The sequence below is a fragment of the Lacerta agilis genome, chromosome 3, assembly GCF_009819535.1.
Source record: "Lacerta agilis isolate rLacAgi1 chromosome 3, rLacAgi1.pri, whole genome shotgun sequence".
In the NCBI taxonomy this organism is placed as follows: Eukaryota; Metazoa; Chordata; class Lepidosauria; order Squamata; family Lacertidae; genus Lacerta; species Lacerta agilis.
Window position 1 is genome coordinate 115,713,196 of NC_046314.1, and position 17,593 is coordinate 115,730,788.

Here is a 17,593-nt window from a genome sequence, read left to right on the forward strand (position 1 = left end):
CTCTTAACCACCACACTGGCTCACGTGGATATCCAATGAAGCTGAATGTTCACAGATTCAGGACAGACAACAGAAATGGCTATTTCACACAGTGCACAGTTAGGCATGTCTGAGCTCTAGAGCAGCCGCAGATGCACTTAGGAGACCATAAGAAGAACCTCCTGGATCAGGACAGTGGCCCATCTAGTCCAGCCTCCTGTTCTTAAACTGGCCATCCAGATGCCTCTGGGAAACCAGCAAGCAGGATTCGAACACAAGAGCATTCTCCTTCCTGTGGTTTCCAGCAACTGGCATTCAGAAGCATTGCTGCCTCCGACCGTGGAAGGAGAGCATAGCTATCCTGGCTTGTAGCCATCAACAGGCCTCTCCATGGATTGGCTGGTCCTCTTTTAAAGTCATCTGGGTTGGTGGCCATCGCTGCCTCCTGTGGGAAGGAGTTCCACAGTTTAACTGCAATTGGAATCATGCTGAGGGTTTTCCCAAAACAGGCATCTGGTCGGCCACTGTGGGAACAGGAAGCTGGACTAGCTGGGATGTTGGCAACATGAATACGGTCTTATGTGGTTTTAATATTGGCCCAAATATAAGAAAAAAAGAAAAAAATACCCGAATAAAAGCCAATCCATTCCTTGCTGCTCCTGGCTGCATATAGGGGGTGGGGGAGTCCCGCTGCGTCGCCGGCAGCCTTCCCCCCTCCTCACTCTCTCCCTTCCCAGGGTTGGGCGACACTTTGCCGCACTCCTGGCGATGTTTGCCCCGTGCTCCTGGCTGCCATAAGAATAGAATAGAATTCATGCCATAAGAATAGAAGAGAAATAGAAATTTGTTGTTGTTCAGTCGTTTAGTAGTGTCCGACTCATGTTGATAGCTTCGAGAACACTGTCCAACCATCTCATCCTCTGTCGTCCCCTTCTCCTTGTGCCCTCCATCTTCCCCAACATCAGGGTCTTTTCCAGGGAGTCTTCTCTTCTCATGAGGTGGCCAAAGTATTGGAGCCTCAACTTCAGGATCTGCCCTTCCAGTGAGCACTCAGGGCTGATTTATTTAAGGATGGATAAGTTTGATCTTCTTGCAGTCCATGGGACTCTCAAGAGTCTCCTCCAGCACCATAATTCAAAAGCATCAATTCTTCGGCGATCAGCCTTCTTGATGGTCCAGCTCTCACTTCCGTACATTACTACTGGGAAAACCATAGCTTTAAGTATACGGACCTTTGTCGGCAAGGTGATGTCTCTGCTTTTTAAGATGCTGTCTGGGTTTGTCATTGCTTTCCTCCCAAGAAGCAGGCGTCTTTTAATTTTGTGACTGCTGTCACCATCTGCAGTGATCATGGAGCCCAAGAAAGTGAAATCTCTCACTGCCTCCATTTCTTGCCCTTCTATTTGCCAGGAGGTGATGGGACCAGTGGCCATGATCTTAGTTTTTTTGATGTTGAGCTTCAGACCATATTTTGCGCTCTCCTCTTTCACCCTCATTAAAAGGTTCTTTAATTCCTCCTCACTTTCTGCCACTGCAATGTTGTTGTCTTCCATTCAGCAGCCTCACAGCCCATGGGTAGAAACTGTTCTTTAATCTGTTGGTGCGGCTTATCATGCTTCTGTATCTCCTGCCCGAGGGCAGGATATTAAAAAGGTGCTGGCCAGGGTGTGAGTCATCCCTGAGAATGTTCCTCGCTCTTCTGACTGAGGCAACGGCGATGACGTCTAGCGGACTCAGGGGACAGCCCATGATGTCGTGTTCTTTCTTCACCACCCTCTGTAGGGACTTTCTGTCCATGGCTGTCAAATCAGCGTACCACACCGTAATACAGTATGAGAGAACATTTTCTATCGTGGACCGGTAGAAGAAAATCATCAGCTGTTGTCTAACATTGTTCTTTCGCAAGACCCTAAGGAAATGAAGTCTCTGTTGGGCCTTCCTGACCAACTGGGCTGGTACCACTGTATTCCGCTCTGGTCAGACCTCACCTGGAATACTGTGTCCAGTTCTGGGCACCACAGTTCAAGAAGGATACTGACAAGCTGGAACGTGTCCAGAGGAGGGCAACCAAAATGGTCCAAGGCCTGGAAACGATGCCTTATGAGGAACGGCTTAGGGAGCTGGGTATGTTTAGCCTGGAGAAGAGAAGGTTAAGGGGTGATATGATAGCCATGTTCAAATATATAAAAGGATGTCATCTAGAGGAGGGGGAAAGGTTGTTTTCTGCTGCTCCAGAGAAGCGGACACGGGGCAATGGATTCAAAGTACAAGAAAGAAGATTTCACCTAAACATTAGGAAGAACTTCCTGACAGTAAGAGCTAAGTGGAATTTGCTGCCAAGGAGTGTGGTGGTCTCCTTCTTTGGAGGTCTTTAAGCAGAGGCTTGACAACCATCTGTCAGAAATGCTTTAATGGTGTTTCCTGCTTGGCAGGGGGTTGGACTGGATGGCCCTTGTGGTATCTTCCAACTCTAGGATTCTAGGATTCTATGACTTTCCAAGTAAGGTCTTCACTAAGATGGACTCCCAGGAATTTAAAGGAAGAGACTCTCTCCACACAGTCCATTTCCCCCCCCCCCATATACAATGGGGCTAGCTCCCCCCTCTTCCTCCTAAAGTCCAACACCATGTCCTTTGTCTTGCCAATGTTTAGGTGCAGATTGTTCTCTGAGCACCATGTGGATACCTTTTGAACCTCCCCCGTGTACGCAGATTCGTCTCCATCCAAGGTCATGAATATAAGCCGCACTTTAACTTTACACGGTCGGAATATGGGAAACAAGTGAGGCTTATATTCAGGCCAATACGGTAAAGCTGAATGCAGGATCTGAAATGCAAATGATCGCAAGGCGACCAGATAGAGAAAGAGAGGATGTCATATTTTAAAATAATGTTACGCGCTGCCTCAGTCTCCAAGTGGTGAGAGACCCCAGTGTCTTGCCAGATGCAAGGTGGTTCCTTTAAAATGAGATTCAGAAGCAATGCAAAATACAAGTGGGTGAGAAGATTAAAGATTTTGTTCTAAACAGCAAGGAACATATACATATTCCTTCAATCTGCCACTTGGAAGCCCTCAAGGAGCGACCACGTGACTCCCCCAGGTAGCCTCAGTTTGCATCATCCTTTGGCTGACCAGTCCGTTCACGAGCTTCTCCAAAACCATCTAATTTATAGATAGCTAGGCTGTGTGGCTTGCCCAACTGGCTACATGCAGATCATTCATTAGCCACCCCCTCCCACTGCCTCACTTTCTCAAAACTACGTCCAGCATCAAAGAAGGTGCCCAGCACTATCACTTCCTCCCAACTGATTAGGACATTAAAGGCTGTTCTCAGCCATCAAAGAACAAGAGGCAGGGAGGAAGAAGGAACAGAGGCAGGAAGGGTAACCAGGTGAGATCACAAACTCCTCGAAATACCATTTATCTTCCGGATAGATTTCCCATACACCCAGAGGTTCCTGGCACTTACCCAGGGTTGGGTTTCCTTGGAATGAAGGTCAGTGGAGACTGCAGTGTCTTTATCATTTATGGTTTCATTTACACATATCTACAACTTGAGCAGAGGACGGAGGGGCTCCCAGGACTAACACCCCTAAAAAATCTTCCTTCTCCGTTAGTCCCAGCTTTGGACCCAGCACGGAGCAAGCAGGTCTCTGTGTCTCCAGCTTCCAGCTCAGGCCTCTCACACAAACCACACCAGCTATTGTTCGAATGGCAACACAGAGAGCTGCCCACATCAGACCATTGGTCCATTTAACCCCGTATTGTCTGCAGTGGCTGGAAGTGGCCCTCCAGGATTATAAGCAGGAGACTTATCCCAGTCGTATCTAGAGAGGTTACTGGGGATCGAACCCGTGACTATTTGCCTGCTAGGGAGATGTTCTACCAGGGAGCTACAGCCCCAAAGAAGAATGGAGAGAAATGTGCTGGGGAAGGGGTGTTCTGCTTCTAACCTTTCCCCCCGATGCCAAAGTCCCGCTCTTCGGCTGCAGTCATTGTGAAGCAGCACACAGTGACGCAGAATCTGCCTTTGGGGGACTTCAAAGCTTTAATTAAAACCAGGCTTTTGATCAAATTTGATTTCCCTAGAAATTGGGAGAATTCGGGGTTAACGAAAGCTGTTTCAAACATACGTGAGCAGCACAGAAGAAATTGGATTTCTCTCTCTCTCCCTCCTCAAGGTAGTGTTGGCGCAGAGTCTACGAGAAGCCCAAGAGAGGTGAGCTTCCATGGCAAAACAAATGCCCCCCTCTCGGATCAGTCAATCCAAAACAGCCTTCCCCAGCTTGGTGCCCTCCAAATGTTTTGGACCACGAAAGGTGCCCTTTTGGTCGTCCCACCATCACTGGGAGTTCTGGTAGCAGTGATCCAGGAGAGGGCCTTCTCTGTGGTGGCCCCTAAGTGGTGGAAGTCCCTCCCCAAAGAGGTGTGTCTGGCACCCTCATCACATGGTTTCCATCACGTGTGGAAGATGCTCTTTATTGAACATTCATCCTGATTTGCATATGTGGACATTAGACCATGTCTGACCTCCCCTGAGCTTTTGTTCCTATTTGTCTGCAATGGGCTTCAATGGCTATGAAAATTCACTTTGAATGTCTTGCAAACATCTTCCCAATTTTAATCCATCCATCCTACACCTTACATTGCATTTTACCATCAATTTCCTCACTACGAAACCTCCATTCTTCCAAAAAGTGGATTTGTTGCATGAGGGTGACACAGAACTTTTAATAATAATAATAATAATAATAATAATAATAATAATAATAATAATAATAATAATACCCCATCCATCTGACTGGGTTGCCCCAGCCACTCTGGGTGGCTTCCAACATATATAAAAACATAATTAATCATTAACAAGCTTCCCTATACAAGGCTGCCTTCAGATTTCTTCTAAGGTCATCTCTTTGTCATCTGGTGTATGATATAATCGCCTTTTAACTTCTAGTTTTTATCCCTTACCTGTTTTAAGTCTTATGTGTTCAGTTTATCTGTATGTTCTATCTTATGCTGGTCTGTGACCAAGATAAAGTTTGTTTGTTTGTTTGTTTGATTGATTGATTTGAAGGAGGGCTTTCCACAGGGTGGGTGCCAACACCGAGAAGCCATCGCTATCCATGGCTCCGAGCCGCAGAGACTCTGCTTTGCCTGCAAAGTTGGAGGCAGCCATGTTCTGAATTCCAGTTGCTGTAAACCACAGGAAGGGTGTGCTCAGATCCTGCTTGCTGGTTTCCCATTGGGGCATCTGGTCAACCGCTGTGAGACCAAAACGCTTGACAAGGTGGACCATTGGACAGATCAGGGCTGGATTTCGGTTTGATGAGCCCCTAAAGCTCCTGAAGGTAATAGGGCCCTTTCTATGTCCAGCTGTCCTTTGTCAACAATAATTTGTCGCTGTTTTTTGTTGTTGAATATATGCTATATGCCAGAGGTGGCCAACTCCCAAGAGACTGCGATCTACTCACAGAGTTAACAACTGGCAGTGATCTACCCCCTTTTTGCGGGGTTCAGGTCAAAGTTGTTCAGCTTTTTTTCAGGGAGGAGGAAAGCCCCGTTTTCTTGCGGTTCAGGTCGAAGTTGGTGAGCTTTTTGGGGTGAGGAGGAAAGCCCATTTTGGGGGGGTTCAGGTCAAAGTTGCTGAGCTTTTTTTAGGGGAGCCAAACTTGTTGAACTTTTTTGGGGGGAGCCAGTGATCTACCAGTGATCTACCACAGACATCCAGTGATCTACCGGTAGATCGCGATCTACCTGTTGGACGAGCCTGCTATATGCAAAACAAAACAAAAAAATAAAAAATAAAAATTCTTTCCAGTAGCACCTTAGAGACCAACTAAATTTGTTCTTGGTATAAGAACAAACTTAGTTGGTCTCTAAGGTGCTACTGGAAGGATTTATTTTATTTTATTTTGTTTTGACTATGGGAGACCAACACGTCCAGTTGTGTCTGACTCTGGGGTTACGGCACTCAACCTGCTCTATAGGCCGAGGGAGCTGGCGTTTGTCCGCAGACAGCTTCCGGGTCATGTGGCCAGCATGACAAAGCCACTTCTGGCGAACCAGAGCAGCGCACAGAAACGCCGTTTACCTTCCCGCTGGAGCGGTTCCTATTTATCTACTTGCACTTTGACGTGCTTTCGAACTGCTAGGTGGGCAGCAGCAGGGACCGAGCAACGGGAGCTCACCCTGTTGCGGGGATTTGAACCACCGACCTTCTGATCAGCAAGCCCTAGGGTCTGTGGTTTAACCCACAGCGCCACCCCTGTAACTGGAAATATGCTATATGGTAATTGATGGACCTAATAGGCATCTAAAGCCATTTGCACATAACAAAATATGTATTTTATCAAAGTAATTGATATAGAAAGGAGCAAACCAGTGATATTTGAGGGAGCAGGCTATCAGGCGGGGCCCATTACTTACATCACAGGAGCCCACACAACACAAAACACTGTGAGGGTTTTATTTTATTTGTTTTTTATCTTATATTTTGGAAATGTACATCCAGTTTTTTCCCCCTTTAATTTTTTTTGGGGTCCCCCCCCAAGAGAGTGGGGCCCTAAGCTATAGCTCGTTTAGTTTATACGTGAATCCGGCAGTGGGCCTAATCCAGCAGCCGCTTCTTTTTTTTCCAATGTTAAGAAACTTTATTTAAATTTTAAATTAAAATATACAAATCCATAAAACAAATTGAGAAAAAAATACATACTAATCAAAACAAGCAAATCTTACTCCCATACCCCCTCCCCCCTCTGACTCCCCTCCAGCAACATTTCTTCTTCTGTCATAAATCCTTTTCACAATATGCATTCTGTATTATCATTCTTTATAATACATTTTCTTATCCTCTTAATCTCTTTATTTTCCCTTTATTAATCTCCATATCTCTTAATCTAGACATGCAAGCACATCATCCCTTGAATAATGTTTGGCCATATATTCCTCATAACATATCCATTCATTTTTTAAATTTTGCTTTGATGTATTCCTTATTGCCGCTGTTAATTTTGCCATTAATAAATACTCATTCAATTTACAGATCCAGCAGCCGCTTCTTATATTCTCACTTTAACTGCGCTGGTTTGCAATGTAATTACTCCCACAAAAATACTGACAGTCTGGGGGCACCCTGGATGCTATATTAATCCGTTCTGCAATCAGATGCATTTTTTAAAATTATATGTATATCAGTGTTTATTACTTAGGCTAAAGATAGATGATCACCATAAGTGACAAAACACGATTGTCCCCCCGTGTATTATTATTATCCTCATCAAAGGTTCAAAATAGCTCTTGGCAGCTGCAGAACTTGGAACGGCAAGCTGTGCACTGCGTGGTGCCTGGGTGTTTGCGAGCACAGATTTATATGCCAGTGAAAAAGAGAAGAGGCCACCTGCTCCTCTTCCCTGCCCACACATCCTGTCCCTGGCAGAGGCTCAACTACGGGGCAGGAGCAGAGCGAAAAGGAAAGGCAATAAGAGAAACCTCCCACCAACTTTAGTGTGTTGTCTCCAGGAGGCAAGAATTGGGACAAGATTGTTGTTGTTCAGTCGTTCAGTCGTGTCCGACTCTTCGTGACCCCATGGACCAGAGCACGCCAGGCACGCCTATCCTTCACTGCCTCCCGCAGTTTGGCCAAACTCATGTTAGTAGCTTCGAGAACACTGTCCAACCATCTCGTCCTCTGTCGTCCCCTTCTCCTTGTGCCCTCCATCTTTCCCAACATCAGGGTCTTTTCCAGGGAGTCTTCTCTTCTCATGAGGTGGCCAAAGTACTGGAGCCTCAACTTCAGGATCTGTCCTTCTAGTGAGCACTCAGGGCTGATTTCTTTAAGAATGGATAGGTTTGATCTTCTTGCAGTCCATGGGACTCTCAAGAGACTCCTCAAGATTGGAGGAGCTTTAAAGCAGAGGTTGGATGGCCATCTGCCATGAATGGTCTAGCCGAGATTCCTGCATTGCAGGGGTTTGGACTAGATCTTGAAAGACTTACATTGGCTCCCAGTACGTTTCCGAGCACAATTCAAAAAGTTGGTGCTGACCTTGAAAGCCCAAAATGGCCTCGGTCCTGTATACCTGTATACCACCCCCATCGTCCAGCCCAGACACTAAGATCCAGCTCCGAGGACCTTCTGGAGAGCACGTGTTGCGGTGGGGGCCAGCAAGTCGCCCCTCCAGAGTTGGGCGGGAGCGTACAGATGGCCACAGCTACGATTGGGTCCTTGGTGTTGTTGGGGAGATTTTTATGTTGCAATGTGTTGCTGGACAGCCTAGTGGTTTTAAAATGCTTGGCACGCTTTGTAATATTCCTCTTTGCTGCGTGCAACGGATCACCCGCCCTTCCCCCCCCCTCTCGTTTATTAGGCCTCTGCGTTGACCTTGCTATGCCTGTCATGGGGGTCGTCTGCTTTTGTGGCAGGGGCCTGGTAGGAATTTTTCCAGTTGGCTGATTGGCTGGTTCCTTCTGGTTTTCACCTACTGCATAGCAATTAGTCACAACTTGTAAGGTTGGCGGTTAGGCATTGGTTATTACGTTGGTTGGTGGAGGGGAAGTGGTTGGCTGTGCCTGCCCCTCCAATGCTGCTGCTGCGCGGAGAATTCCGTTAAAGGAATCCAGGGGCTCGCCATGCTTTTGTCCGTATCCCCTGCTCGGGGGCCAGGGCCACGCAAGAGCTCCTGGGAGCATTTGGTGAGAGTCGTTGGGTCTGACCCCTGGCTCCTATTCTCTCCCCAAAGTGTTTTCCCTTTACTGACGGTCGTCAGTTCTGTCCCCAGTGGGACAGATAGTCTAAACCAATGACTATGCAACCACTCACATATTATGCATTTTAATAAAGTTGTGGCCAAAAATTATGCCAAAAACCAAAACCTAAATTACTGTCTTTGGTGTGAGTTATTCTGAGGGGTGATTGGGGACCTCGACATGCAATTCCCTCCCTGTGAGAAGTGTGGTTACAGGGAACCAGGCAGAGGGCCTTCTCGGTAGTGGCACCCGACCTGTGGAACGCCCTCCTACCAGATGTCAAAGAGATAAACAACTATCTGACTTTTAGATGACATCTGAAGGCAGCCCTGTTTAGGGAAGCTTTTAATGTTTAATAGACTATTGCATTTTAATATTCTGTTGGAAGCCGCCCAGAGTGGCCGGGGAAACCCAGCCAGATGGGCGGGGTATAAATTATTATTATTATTATTATTATTATTATTATTATTATTATTATTATTACTCTCGGGATCCCTTCTGACTCTATGATTCTCATGGAAAAGGGGGAATGGGTCAGGGGTCAGGAAAGAGGGACAATTCTGGTTGTCTCACTTCACAAAGGAGGTAGCAGGGTTGGGAGATGTCAGCCAGAATGAGCAATGTGTTGGAGCGAATCCCCAAGGGAGGAAGGCTGCGGCATTTGGGACTTTTTAATTTAGAGAAAAGACAAGTAAGAGACAGCACGACAGAATTATAAAATTATGTGTCGCATGGAGAGAAAGGATAGAGAAAAGTTTTTCTCTTCTCATAATACTATAACTCTTCTTCTTTGACGATCACTCGTAGCCGAGTAAGATTGTCTTCCATAAAACCACCAACGCGGAAACTTATTTGTTTATTACATTTGTCTCCTGTTTTTTTTTCCTTCCAGAGATCTCAAAGTGGCTACATGGCTCCCCCGCCTTCCTCCTTTAACCCCCACAGCAACCCTGCAGGGTAGGCCAGGCGCAGAGGCAGGACTAGCCCCAAAGTCACACCCACCGAGCTTCATAAGGGCTGAGTGGGCAGATTCAAACTCTGGTCTCCCAGGTCCGACACTCTAACCACTACACTGTACTGGCTCTCTCCTTAAAACTTCTTAAAGCCATTAGCCCGAAGCCAGGATCAATACGGAAGTCTTTACATGTGTGCTAAAGGGAGATTGAGAGAGTGACCACCTGGAGACCATAGGAGAGAGCTTCTTAGCAACCCACTTTGCATTACTCCTACTGATGGCACCACAAGTCCACTCCAGATCATGAATTTCAGGTGGGGAGATACTGGAAAGGGCATTTTTCCAATGACTTTGGTCCCAAGTTTTTTAGGGTGCTGTAATATCAGCGGGTGGCGCTGTGCGTTAAACCACAGAGCCGAGGGCTTGCCGATCAGAAGGTTGGTGGTTCGAATCCCTGTGACGGGGTGAGCTCCCGTTGCTCAGTCCCAGCTCCTGCCCACCTAGCAGTTCGAAAGCACGTCAAAGTGCAAGTAGATAAATAGGTACCTCTCTAGCAGGAAAGTAAACGGCGTCTCCGTGCGCTGCTCTGGTTCGCCAGAAGCGGCTTAGTCATGCTGGCTACATGACCCGGAAGCTGTACGCCGGCTCCCTCGGCCAGTAAAGCGAGATGAGCACCACAACTGGACCTAATGGTCAGGGGGTCCCTTTACCCTTTACCTTTAATATCACCAAGAGCATAGATTCCCATTGCACCTCAAAGGCAGGATATTATGAGTTTTTTGGATGATTCCCCGAGTCTCTTCCAGTTCTCAGGATCCTGTATCTGTGAGGGTGTTTGCCAAACCAGTCCCTTTGTCTATAACAAACAAGTTGCTCTGTGCCATAAAACAAAGGTTTTCAACCTTTTTGGGTCCACAGCTCCCTTGACCAACTGCATTCTTTCTTCGGCACCCCTGTGGGGCTCAGGAACCCAGTTAGGTCACCCCTTACCTGCAGAGCTGGCAGCCTCTCACCCTTTTTCAAACACCCTCCCTTGTGGAGGGTTCCCTCAGCCTCCTCTCCCCTCTCCTTGGGAGTCCTCCAAGTAGCCGCTGCGGCAGCCCCTGGTCTCTGAGCTGTTCCCCCTCCTGCCCCAAAGACAGGTGTCTCTTTACACTGCCCCACAGGGGCCTGGGACTTGTCTGTCCATTGCCAACTGCAAGGGCTGGTGGACTGGCTGCCTGGGCTTCCTCCGCCTGCTTGCTTGCTTACTCCAAGGCCACCTCAGCTCCTGGCAACTAGCACCCCCTAGCCAGCCCCAGAGGCACCATTCTCCTGGAGAACTTGTAGCCAGGGCTGCTGCAACAAACAGCTGTGCAAGGAAAAGAGGGACAGAGGCCAGTGTTGCCCACAGCACCCCTGAACATCATTCAGGGCACCCCAGGGTGCCACGGCACATGGGTTAAAAACCACTGCAATAAAACATTTTTGGGGGAGTGGGCTTTCCTCCAGAAACTTCACATACCTGCGAGGTAGGAAAACAAAAATCAGAGTTTGGGGGGTGTGACCTGAGCTGGAAGCAGAGTGGAAGCTGGAGACACAGAGACCTGCTTGCTCTGTGCTGGTTCCAAAGCTGTGACTAACAGAGAAGCAAGATCTTCTGGGGTGTCAATGCTGGAAGCCCCCCCATTTTAGGCTCAGGTTCCATATATGGGTAGATAAAACCAAATATCCTAAAAACATCACAATCTCTGCTGACCAGACACTCTGAGTTGCACCCCAACATTGGCTGGGGGGGCATTGCTTGTGCACAGGGGCGTAGCAAGGTAAATTGGTACCCGGGGGCAAAAAATTTTTTGTCCCCCCCCCCCCGAGGCAGGGGAAAGTCAGGTGGTACCTGGTACAGAAAATTTCTCCCCCTCCCCGCAAAAATGGTTTTACATTATTTCATATTTTCTTACAAAGGAATAATAACAAGTAATAATAATAATAATAACTTTTATTTATATCCCGCCCTCCCCGGCCAAAGTCGGGCTCAGGGTGGCTAACATCAGATACATAACATTGGTATAAAATCAAACAATAATTAAATTACCTCCTAAAAACATCTCAAAATCAAATTAAAGTCTCATTAGATGGCTTTCCACAGGGTTAGGGTTGGGAACAGTAAGTGCTCCACTGAACTGAAATTTCAGCCTTCACGACATAGGAAAACAGCCAAGTGAACAGCTATTTTGGTGGAGGAGGGTCAAGATATTAACCGATATGCATGAAATTTCATATATAGGTATATAATCCCTAGTAAAGTAAGATAAGACCTTTGGAGCAGGTATTTAAAAAAAAAATTCAAAAAAAATAAATTTCAATTCCCCCCCCCCAAAAAAATTGTTCCTTGATAATTTGTCAACCCCTCCATTATAGAACCCATGGTGGCCCGCCCCTCCTGCCCCCTTGCTACGCCCCTGTTTGTGCATGATGTTACACATGCACCACCACCCCAATCCGGCCAGGCCAACTTGGCCTGCCACCACCCATCCATTCATTGGGGCTGGGGGCTGGGGCCTTCCTTGAAAATATAGGGGGGCTCACCTTTGGGAGGGCCCAGATAATAATAATAATTTATTATTTGTACCCCACCCATCTTGCTGGGTTTCCCCAGCCACTCTGGGCAGCTTCCAGCAAAGATTAAAAAAAAACATTAAAATGTCACACATTAAAAACTTCCCTAAACAGGGCTGCCTTCAGATGTCTTCTAAATATCAAGTAGTTGTTTATCTCTTTGACATCTGAATGGAGGGCATTCCACATGGTGGGTAATAATAATAATAATAATAATAATAATAATAATAATAATAATAAACAGGTGCCCCTGTTGCTGACCTTTGTTCCAAGAAAACCAAACTTGGATAAGCATATATCTCTGTGTCTTCAACTTCCAGGTCTGTTCACGCCCCCCCCCCCCCAAAAAAAAACTCTGGCTCTTTTTCTTCAACCTAGCAGGTAGACAAGGGGGTGTATGGAGCCCCCATTAGCCTGCAGGTCCCCATCACTCTTGTGACCTGGTTCATTCTTTTGAGATGTTGATGAGGACACTTAAGTGGCCAGGGAAGGTCTTTGTCTTACAAAGCAACTCACAAGTTGAGCAATAGAATCCTCTTTTAGATTCTCTCCCTTGCTGGGTACAGGACGCCAAGGACTGGTCCCAGAGCATCATCCAGACTGACCACCGAAACTCACAACACCAAATAACAAATATCTCTCGCCGGTGTACAGAAAACTAAAGCAAACAACTTGAACGACAACAAACATTGCAAAACTACTCCGATATAAAAAATGCTCCATTGATACAAAGGTCAGTAACCCATATTTTAAAAAGTGCCAGTTCCTTCTCCTCCAGGGGTTGGTCTAAATGACCCTTAGGATTCCTCTCAACTCTACAATTCCTTCTGACACACCTTCCCCTTCTATCCATCCACCTGGGCTCTCACCCAGGGCCCAAGCAAAATCACAAATTACCCACAGACATTCTACAAAGAGGAAGGTTTCTCGGACCTGCAGACGTCGCCTTAGTCTCACACAGAAAGTGACCCAGTAAGTCAAGCCAATGCATCGATCACCACCATGACTCTCCCCTCGGTTTCAGAGTCCGCTGCCCTGGCCTCCAGCAGCCACCAGGTCCACCCTCTTCTCCTTACCTGCCATTGTGGGATCCAGGATGGGCTCCTGCTGTTGCCTTGTTGGGAGAGATCTCGCCCTGCTCTGCCTCACAGACCTTCTGGGAAGCCAAATCCTGGAAAGCTCAGAGCCACAGAGACAGATGGAGAAGCTGGCAGAAGGTGGCAGCTTGCTCCGTTTCAACAAGTTGCTCGGAAAACCTGGACTGCTTTCTCTCTTCAAGCCGCTCTTCAAGTCTGCCAGGCTCCTCTGGGGACTTGTTTGCAGACTGCAGCACCCATCTGCAAAGTGGGCACGCCCGTCTCCAGTCTGCTTTGCCTCGGAGAACCAGGGCAAAATGCCACCTGGTTCAGTGGCAGGCCACACCCGTGTCCTGCCCTGCAGGGGAGGGTCAAACACTTCTCCTTTGGCACTACGAAGATCCGGAACGACAGGGAGCCAAGTGCAAAAGTCTGGGCTGCAGAGGTGGGAGGCCCCTTGGGCCCACGGCAGTGTGCATGCCACCGTGCCCAGCTCGGAGGAGGCTGGTGGAATTGAGCTCCTTTGTCAAGCCACGTTCCTCCCTAGACTCCCGACACCCACCTGCTTCCTTGCGGGCTGCCCACCGCTGTTTCCATGGACACGGGTAGCAGCAGCAGCAGCAGCAGCAGCAGCTGTCAGTGCCAGCAGGGTCTCGGCGACGCGAGGAACCCAGTCATCCGAGCAGTGAATCGACCACGGAGGAAGGCCGTCTCCTGCAGGCTCGGATTCTGCTCCGCAGGGGCAGAGAGGGGTTCGACGGAAGCGGGCAATGTCCTCTGCTTCATCTGCCGTTGATGGAGAAAAGAGAGGCATGCAAACACATGTGCCAGGAGTAAACTTTTGGGAAAGGTGCTGGGGAGCCAGCTCCGATTCCCCCAGGCTGGCTGCCTCCCTTGCTCAGAGAAAAAATGGAAGAGGCAGGCAGAGCATCCAAGATATCGAATGCAGGTTTATTATTAGAACAAGGGGACGCCGAAGACATGCTGTCAGCCAACACTCTCCAGCTGTCCCCGTGGGTGGCATGGCGTTGGAGGTATTTGGAAGCAGAAGAAGGAGAGATAGAGAGGTGGTGTTTGGGACTCAGGCTCCTCTGTTGTAGGGAAGGGCCATAGCTCAGTGGTAGGGCATCTGCTTGGCATGCAGAAGGTACTCTTGCCTGAGATCCGGGAGGGCTGCTGCCAGTCCGGGTTGACAGTACTAAGCTAGAGGGGCTAGTGGTCAGTTTAAGCTGCTTTCAGTGTTTCTGAAGTTTTCTTCCTCATCTCTCCAGCAACTGTGACCCAGCAAGGGACTCTCTTCAAAGAATTGCAGAGTTGGAAGGGACCCCCAAGGGACATCTGGTCCATCCCCCTGCAATGCAGCTGAAGAATCCCTGGAAGCAGTGGTGAAGCTGCACGCTCCGGCACCGGGAGCGGAGAGCAGGCAAGGGCGTGGCTGCCGCGCATCCCGGGGGGCACGGCTTGCGTCCCAGGCGCACGGCATGCCACTCACAGGGGTGTGGCATGCATCCCGGGGGCATGGTGTGTGGGATGTGAAACACGGGGGCAATCAAGTACAACATCCCTAGAGTGGACACGAAAGGGGATCTCTGAGTCAGCCAGTCGGAACTTCATGTTTCTCCTGGGCTGAAACAGACTTCCTCTGAGTAACTAGAGATGGGTGTGGCTTCACCTGTGCGGGTAAAAACAAAACCACAGGCTAGCCACCATTTCTCTCTTTTCGACCCTCTTTCAACAGAGCAACGTGTGCTTAGGCAAGATGCTCTCTTGGTCTCCAGCCAAGAGACGAGGAGCTATCGCCCTTAAGGAATGGTCTCCTAATGTATATTATATTTTCTAAGCTAAAAGTCTGCCTTCTGGGATCCGAATGTGAACAGATGATACTTGTAAGTAAACTCTTTATACTTTTATAGAAGACGGTGTCGTGTCTTATTTTAGGAGGGAATTAGAAGGGGAAAATACCAGGACAGTATTATTATAGGTGAACCTGAGCAAGCTATCCGCTGTGTGTTTTTAAAGGGGGAATGAAAACTCTGCTAAGTTCTGTGACTTGTTAACACAAGTTGGAATAGGATATAATAAACAATATATCCTCTCCTGCATCTCTAAACATTCCCACATGGTGCACCACCCACGGGGCCATGGTTTGCATCCTGGGGGTGTGGCATGCCGCCCATGGGGGCATGGTGCCGGCGCGGTGGGGTGTGTGTGCAGCGTGTGTTTTTTGGGGGGGCGGCCATGATGGTACACCCCTCCCTGATGGTGCCGGGGGTGGTGCGCCCCCCATTCCTCCACCAGTGCCTGGAAGATAGCATCAAACCTCTGCTTAAAATCCTCCAAGAAAAGAAGTACACAATTTTTTAAGGGAGTTCGTTCCACTGTCAAAATGCTTTGACAGCCAGAAAGTTCTTCCAAATGTTAATTCAGAATCTTCCTTCTTGTAAATCAAATCCATTGGTTCAAGTCCTCATCTCTGGAGCAGCAGAAAACGAGCTTGCTCACTCTTTCATGGGGCAGCACTTCAGATATTTGGCTCTCATATCTCCCTTCAGTCTCCTCTTTTCCAGGCTAAGCATACCCAATTCCTTCAACCATTCTTCATCAGGTTTGGTTTACAGTCCAAGATGGTCATGATCATCTTGGTTCCCCTCCTCTGCACACCTTCCAGCTTGTCAACATCCTTCTTAAATGGTGGCACCCAGAACTGGACAAAGGACTCCAGGTGTGGTCTGACTAAGGAAGAATAGGGCAGGACTATGACTTCTCTTGATCTAGACAATATATTTCTGTTGATGAAGCCTAGAATCAGGACTGGCACGTCCATTAAGGCATACTAGGCAATTGCCTAGGGCGCCAAAATGGAGGGGGCGCTGGCCAGGCTTGGGCGGGGGGGCGGGCTAGCAGCAGCTTCTCCGCTGTAGTGGAGAGGTGCTGCTTGCCCCCTACACCACCCCTCGGCTCCCGCTAAAGCAGGCTTTGGAGGGGGGCGGGGGGTGGGACGGGCGAGCAGCAGCTTCTCCGCTACAGCGGAGAAACTGCTGCTTGCCTCACCACCCCCCACCTCCCGCTAAAGCAGGCTTTGGAGGGGGGCAGGCGGCGGGGGGGGGCGCGCCAGAAGGTGGTCTCGCCTAGGCCGCAAGAAACCCTAGCACCGGTCCTGCCTAGAATAGCATTCACTTTTTCCCATGCTGCATCACACTGTTGACTCATGTTAAGCTTGAAGTCTACTAAGGCCCCTAGATACATATTGATTCATTTCTCATTTATGTGAAACACGGGAGCAATCAAGTACAACATCCCTAGAGCGGACATGAAAAGGGATCTCTGAGTCAGCCAGTCAGAACTTCATGTTTCTCCTGGGCTGAAACAGACTTCCTCTGCATAACTAGAGATGGGTATGGCCTCACCTGTGTTCAGGTAACAAAAGCAAAAGGGCCAGACGCCATCTTCCTCTTTTCACTTCGTTCTTCAAGCAAGCAACATCTGCTTAGCTAAAGATGCTCTCTTGGCCTCCAGCCAAGAGAGGAAAAAAGGAGCTATCTCCCCTATGGAATAGTCTCCAACAATTCCCCTATGGAATAGTCTCCTTTTCATACAAGGCACCCACACAGAGGTTTCCAATGCTTGCATTTATTGAAAGGAAAAGGAAAAGCAAATAAGCAAGGAAATCCCACCCTAAACCCAGTTACAAAGATGTCAGCCCCACTGAGCACAGCAGGACTTGCTCTTGAGTAAACGGGCAGAAAGGACTGGGCTGTGACGGATCCTTCTCAGAATCGCCTTCAGAAGCAGAAGCAGCAATGAGCAAAGAGTTTCTGCAGAGGTCCAATCAAGACAGTTGCATCTCCAGAGAAGAAACGGGATGGTCTTCCTGTCGTCAGAGATGATGTGTGATGGGTCTGCTGTAGAGTTAAATGATAAAGAGAGGAAACACTGAATATCGGCGGTGCTGAAAACAGGCTAGGAACTCCCTGGAAGACCAAATGCTATAGGAATTAGGATTTCACACGGTGGACGGGGGTCAGCGCAGACTTTCTGCTGGGTGTACAGAATTCAGGAGAGGTCTACATCCCAAACCCAAACTGCTCTGTGCACTTTTGGATCTGATGGGAGATATATTCCAAAATATCTGGTGGCCACCTGGTTGACCTAGGCTGAACTCCATGTGGCTTCAAATGTCATCACGGAATTCTCAACATCCAAACTCAAAACCATAAATTTAGCATTTGGGAGAATCTAG

At 48.3% G+C, this 17,593-nt stretch overlaps 1 protein-coding gene across 1 annotated transcript in view; it reads right to left on the minus strand.

Moving 5' to 3' along the window:
• The window catches only part of EFR3B (EFR3 homolog B), a 115,082-nt gene extending 101,464 nt beyond the window's left edge, over positions 1–13,618 (minus strand). Inside the window, exon 1 of the mRNA XM_033145221.1 lies at positions 13,354–13,618. Within this exon, the coding sequence (XP_033001112.1) occupies positions 13,354–13,360 (7 nt within the window). The 5' untranslated portion in view covers positions 13,361–13,618. The remainder of the gene's footprint in view (positions 1–13,353) is intronic.
• Between the last annotated feature and the right edge of the window lie 3,975 nt (positions 13,619–17,593).